Below are 6,288 nucleotides of genomic sequence, written 5' to 3' on the forward strand. Positions count from 1 at the left end.
AAAAACATACTGTAATTAAAAATATCATTGGGGCGAATTACGAATTATATTGACAATGTTTCATTAGGGAAAACTGATAACAAACCACTACCTTTACTATTTTTACTCCTAAATACCACATTGTAAAATACCTAACAATTAAATATTAACTGAAGGTACTCATATCCATCACAAGAAGCTTCAACAAATGAAGAGAACAAGTCAGCTTATTTATCTCATTGAAAGTATCTAACACTCTACAGTCATTTGCTATTAATATTTGAAATACATGGACCACCACTAAGAATCAGAAATGGTGTAGGTTGTAGTTGATGACTAGTGAAGTACTGTACTAACATAATCCCTTTGAAAGGCTACCTCTTGACTTCAACCTGCTCAGCTTTTGCATTGAGAATAGGATTGGTCAGGCTCAATTCTGGCTGAAACATGTTGCGATTAGAGTGGCTGGACCGTAGAAGTTCTTTGTGGAAAAAGTCAATGGTCTTCTTTAATCCCTGTTGTAGGGTGACCTGATCAAACAAAAGGTGGCAAAGATTGGGATTTTTAGTGGGTTTGATGAAAAAAGATAAAAGTGCATACATGCATTGTTTGTTTAACTACTACATACCTTTGGTTGCCAATGAAGTTGTGTCTGAGCAACTGTAATGTCAGGTTTGCGCCGTTGAGGATCATCTTCAACAGCATCTGAGAAAGTTAGTCGGCTTCTTCCTCCCACCAAATCCCTAATTTTTTTGGCAAAATCTGAAAGTTATGTGGAAACTAAAATTTAGATAAAAGTAAGCAAAAGTAAAACAGGACAATCAGCAGGTACTAAAATTTGTCATGTTACCTTTGATAGCATATTCTACAGGATTTCCAATATTAACAGGCATAGAATAGTTGGATGCCATTAGTGCTGTCAAACCTTCAACTAGATCACTCACATATTGGAAGCTTCTCGTCTGATCCCCATGTCCATATATCTACAAAGAAACGTCAATAAATAAATAAATTTGCTCAAAGTCTCTTAATTAGAAAAACTAACATGTTCTGAAAGAAATATAGTTATTTACAGTTATATCTTCATTTCGTAGTGCCTGAAGAATGAAGTTTGAAACAACTCTGCCATCATTCATATGCATTCGAGGTCCATATGTATTAAATATTCGTGCAACTCGAACTTGTACTTTTTCCTGCTTGGCGTAAGCGTAGCTCAAGGATTCAGATACCCGCTTGCCTTCATCATAACAAGCTCTAGGACCTAAAAAACAATGCAATCATTGAGTATTTCACATTAAATATGAATTCACAATTATATTGAGTGGTACCTTACCTATAGGATTTACATGGCCCCAGTATGTCTCAGGCTGAGGGTGCACTTCTGGGTCACCATATACTTCAGAAGTACTTGCAATGAGCACACGAGCACCAACTCGCTTTGCAAGACCTAATAAAAGGGGCAATAAATAAAATAACATCCAAAAAAAAAAAATTAAATTCTTCAGAAACTGAAAAACATGAAAGACTTACCTAACATGTTGATGGTGCCAACTGTGTTTGTTTTGATGGTCTTCACTGGATTGAACATATAATGCTGTGGGGATGCTGGACTTGCAAGATGATAAATTTCATCAACCTCAATGAACAGAGGGTTAACAATGTCATGATGTATCAATTCAAAATTCTCATGGCCTATCCAATGCTCCACATTTCTTTTGCGGCCCGTGAAAAAATTATCAACAACAATGACTTCATGGCCCTCCATCATCAAACTGTCAACTAAATGAGAACCAACGAACCCAGCACCACCAGTTACCTGCAATTTTAACAGTGAAATATTAATAATTTTTTAAAAATTTTAACTCAAATTTGGGAGGAAGGTGAATGTACTTACCAGTATTCGCTTTCTTGTGCGATAGTTCAAGAATTTTACATCTGGGAATCTTCGAGGGTTACCTCCTTCCAGTAGCTTGATTCTCATCTCCAGTTCTCTGATTTTTGCTTTAGCCTCATCTAAATCCTTGATGTTCCCATCTACTGGCTTCTGGTTTGCATTATGAGATAGACTAATCGCTGTCACACCGTCTCTGTCTCCATACAAGATGTCTTCTCTGAGATGCTTACTGCGGTGCACTTTGACAACACCGTTCCCAAGCATGTCGAGTTCCTTTGCGTGCACCCAATTGTGGTACACACACAACGCTGTGAAAGATCAAAACAAAAATGAAATAAATTTGAAACTAGCAGACAAGAACACTCGCAAAAATACCAAGCAATGGCAAGACGATGAACATATTGCCTCTACGGTAGCAGACAATAAATTGACCTGAGGTCCAGGAAGACCAGTATCGTTAAGAAAGATGTCCTCACCTATCGTAGCGCAGACGGCGCTGCAGAAAACTATTTTCATCCATTTCACACCGTTGTAAATTCTCAGCATTGTCACCTTGTGGAATCAGAACCTCGTTCTGCACCCTGGTTGACCTCTCATTATCGACTGGCGGTCATTCATGCAAAGGCTGTCCACCGCATCACAAGCGCAAGATAGCTCTATTTGTTATTACTCATCAACAGGACAAACATTTACAGGTTAGTATCTCGACCCTTCAAAACATAACACTGCCTGTATCACAGTGCCTGTTGTATCTCTTTCTCTCTCTCTCCCTCCCTTGTACAGTCACGCACAAAATTTCACAGCAAGCTCGACGAAAATTGTCCTGAACAGTCACATGGTGGCCTCGCGTCATGCGACGAGCCCATTGACTCTCTCAAGTATCAAAAGAAAAACTCAAGAGCATTTTATCAGTTACGAAAACTTAACCTCTAATCACATAAACAAGACGCGGACAAAATCTTTATTGACGGAAAGGGGATGCGTAGCGCATTGTGCGAGGCTACTGCAGCCGCCGGGTATGAGAAATTGAAGCGAACCAGCGAAGAACTTCGTGCTTCTCCCCACAGAGGGCGCCACGCGTCGCACAGGCGTCGCCTGCGCGGGAAAGTCGGCGGGGAGGTTGATCGTCTGGCCGGTAGAGGGCGCGGCACGCCATTCTGCTCCACGGCGGCATTTCCTGTTTGTGCACCTCCGAAATCCGAAGTGAAGCGAAGTGGTGGCAGGACAAGGACAAGTCACTCCGACTCGCCCCGACTACGACCCGACCGCCCTCGCGCTGCCATCCCCTGTCTGTCCGAGGTCTGTCTCTCTCCCTCCCACGTGCCCCGCGGCGGTCGTAGAGGCACGGCCCGCGTCAGGGAGGACGACAGGGAAGACCGCCACGCTTGTCCGAACAAGAGTCTGTCTCTGTCGCACTCGCGCGGCTCTCCATAAGGGTGCGAGAGAGACAGAGCGGCGAGCGGCTCTAATGAATCGCTCGGCAGCTTGAACCTCATCAATGTTATTAAAACTTAAAAGCACCACGGGCAGCGGCTCAGCGCCTGTTGAATAGGCAACCAGCGCGCCTTCGACCCCGCACGCGAGCGACCTTTCGAGACTCTCAGGACACGGATTCCGAGAGCCGTTTTCGTCGCTCTGTCTCCCTCGCACTCATGGGGCGCGCAGTACGGGTTCGAGAGAGACAGAGCGACGAAAACGACTCTCGGAATCGGTGTAGTACAGTGGCTTGCAGTCTGCGATGCAGCGGGGCGAAACGGCGAAACCGAAAACGCCGCACTCTTGGTCCGCCTCGCCGCAAGCCCACTGCGGGGCGGGGCGGGGCGGGGCGGCGGTGCAGTGCTCCGGACAAATGGAACATGAAGACAGCCTCAGTGCTGACGTATGCGGAAGGGAGGTCGGGCAGGCCCCGTGTGACTACCGCACTGCGCCACTGGCCGCAGGACGGGGGAGGTGGGGTGCGGCGGGGCGGGGCGGGGCGGGGCGGGGCGGGGCGGGGCGGGGCGCGCTGCGGACCTGGACCCACTGTTGACCAATATCTGACTGCATCATGGAAGTGGCCAGGTTCCCCGAGTGCGGCCGCCACGATGCGGCGATGCGGGTGTCCGAACCGCGGTCCCGGCGGACGCCGGCGCGTCGTCTAACCAAATGAGCCACGGAGACGGCGGGGACGGCGGGGCGGCCGGGCGCAGAGCCCCTCTAGCGGCGGTCGTGTGTGACGCGCTCCCCCGCAGCCCCGCAGCCCCTCGGCGAGTGCCTCATCACGGAGTCAAAGAGGAGCCCAGGCTCGAGCCCAGGGCGGCATGCTCGGAGTGTCAAGTAGTCGGGCAAGAGGGATGGCGCCGCGCCGTGGCACTTCTTTCATTATTTGTGTTTGTATCCGCCGACAGGAACATATTGCCCCATTTACCGGAAAAAAAAGAGGACGAAAGAACCCGGTTCGGTGCGGTGGTTAGGTTGTCTCTCCCCGGGGGAAGGCCTCGCCTTGACGCCGAATCTTGGCCCCGTAGATTGGGGCGCCACTGATTGCACGGCCAGGCAGCCAGGCGGCGCACGTCGACGTTTATTTTCCATTTTTCCTGTTTGAATAAAGGAATACAGCGATGTGTCTGACGGCGCGTGTTTGTACGAAAGACTGTCCCCGCGCCGTGCCGCCCCGCCGCCCCGCTGCCGCGCTCCGAGTCACTGCGAGTTGCAAACACATCCTCTGATTGCAGTAAACAAATTAGAGCGCCTCCCCCCCCCCTTCGCGCCCCGCCGCTCCCCGCGAGGAGGAGCGCGATGCCGCCATCTGCCGTCGGATTAATTTTTTGATCCCTTAATATGCCGACTTCGGAGGCGCAAGCGTGGCGTTTGCGTGGCGCCCCTCGAAGCGGATTGGACTGGGCGCCAATATCATTGCGCTGTGCCTTTGTCGTCTTTGTCACTCGACAAAAAAATAAAAAAAAGAATAAAAAAACAGGAAATGAGTTGATACGTTTGTCACTTGTCACACCACTATATTCGCTCGTCGTTTTCTTAACAAAATAAAAATAAATGGTAGAGGAAAAATGGAATAAAAGAATGAAAGAGGCAAACCGTGCGGCACAATTCGGCATGTCACTCCAGGCTCGCTCCAGGCGCCAGTGAGAGCGCCAGCTGGAAATCAGTGGATCATGCATAAAAGAGGCAGCGTCTGTAAACAGCCAATCAGAGTGCGCGTGTCTGTGTGTGTGTGTGTGTGTGTGAGTGTGTGTTCGTCTGCTGCCAATAAGGCAAACATGGCGATATTTGCCGATCAAAATACGGACTCAAAATCAGCATCGCTGTCAATACGATGGGGGTGCCACTCGGCGTCTTTTGTTGACACTCGTGATGTTGGCAACACTACCTTTTGCCTTGGCGGTGTCAGAATAGACACGGCGGAAAGTGTGGCGGAGGATCTTGACCCCCGTAAAAGCGCCACCCTCTTTTCACAGCCAGCGAAAAACAACAACAACAACAACAACAACAACAACAAAACCCAACTCCCTTCAATACACGCCGAGTGGAACCCGTGTTGCGCCGCTCCGCTGCAGCAGAGCCGCCGTCTGCGGAGTTCCTATCGGTTTCTCTCGGAGCGATTCGCAAAGAAAAAAAAGGGGGAGAGGGACGAAAAAAAGGGGTGGGGGTAAAAAGAGGTTCAACTAGGTATCTCGAGGACAAGGCGGGGAATCGGCCTCGGCAGAGTTGAGCTGGAGAGCTTCGCCAGCCTCGCTTGGAAACAAAGTTTGGCGAGAGCGCGCGCCGCCGCCACCTGCATCCAGCCAGACTGGAGACACGAGACACGTGCATAGCGGCGCACAGCGCGCACAGTGGGCCAGAAGACCGGTGCAGGCGGTCAAAATCCCGGACGCTTTTTGAGCTCCAGAGTTACTGAATGGGACTCGAACCGAACGGGTGACCCCACCAATGGACTGCTATCCGAACGAGGAATCCATTGGTGGGGTCACACGCTCGCTTCGAGTCCTGTTTAGCGACTCTGGAGCTCAAAACGCGTCTCGAGTTTGGGCGCTTGCACCGGTCTCCTGACCACGAAGCGTCCGAAAGCCACTCGTGCAGACTGATTCCGAAGAGGAAAGCGACTCTCGGAATCAGTCTGCCGCTCCTTGTAGAGTAGGCGCGGCGGCGCGGTGCGTCTGGACGCTGGCCCCGGGTCACGGCGGGCGGGGCGCGGCCGCGGCGGGCCGGGCCCGGAGGCCGCCGAGCCGAGGCCGGGATTGGGCTGAGAGTGGCCACACCTGTTGTCGTGGGAAAGCGTGCCACGCGCCGCCAAATTGACCGAGAGAAGTTGTGGGTAGACGAGGACGGCGAGGACGGCGAGGACGAGGAGCGGCGCCACGGCCCGGCTGAGAAAACAGCGGCCAGCCCGGCCGGCAGGCTCCTCGCTCTGTCTCTCT

General features: G+C 50.7%; 1 protein-coding gene across 1 annotated transcript; it reads right to left on the reverse strand.

Annotated features, from left to right (window-relative positions):
• Positions 1-316: 316 nt before the first annotated feature.
• LOC117640247 (UDP-glucuronic acid decarboxylase 1) lies at positions 317-2,867 on the reverse strand. The gene is made up of 9 exons (XM_034376583.1): positions 2,665-2,867; positions 2,350-2,499; positions 1,874-2,181; positions 1,510-1,795; positions 1,313-1,426; positions 1,053-1,240; positions 830-962; positions 608-741; positions 317-509 (listed from the first exon to the last, which is right to left on the reverse strand). Exons 2-9 carry the CDS (start codon positions 2,417-2,419, stop codon positions 354-356), a joined length of 1,389 nt encoding a protein of 462 aa, XP_034232474.1. The 5' UTR covers positions 2,420-2,499; positions 2,665-2,867; the 3' UTR covers positions 317-353.
• Positions 2,868-6,288: the final 3,421 nt, after the last annotated feature.

This window comes from Thrips palmi, unplaced genomic scaffold, assembly GCF_012932325.1.
Source record: "Thrips palmi isolate BJ-2018 unplaced genomic scaffold, TpBJ-2018v1 HiC_scaffold_12, whole genome shotgun sequence".
Taxonomy (NCBI): Eukaryota; Metazoa; Arthropoda; class Insecta; order Thysanoptera; family Thripidae; genus Thrips; species Thrips palmi.

Bases quoted from the DNA above. Each gene is read 5' to 3' on its own strand.
- LOC117640247 (XM_034376583.1), bottom strand. From the start codon at position 2,419: ATGCTGAGAATTTACAACGGTGTGAAATGGATGAAAATAGTTTTCTGC. The intron at 1,427-1,509 runs GTAAGTCTTTCA...CCCTTTTATTAG, and splicing joins TGGCACCATCAACATGTTAG to GTCTTGCAAAGCGAGTTGGT. The intron at 1,241-1,312 runs GTAAGGTACCAC...ATTGTTTTTTAG, and splicing joins GGGCCATGTAAATCCTATAG to GTCCTAGAGCTTGTTATGAT.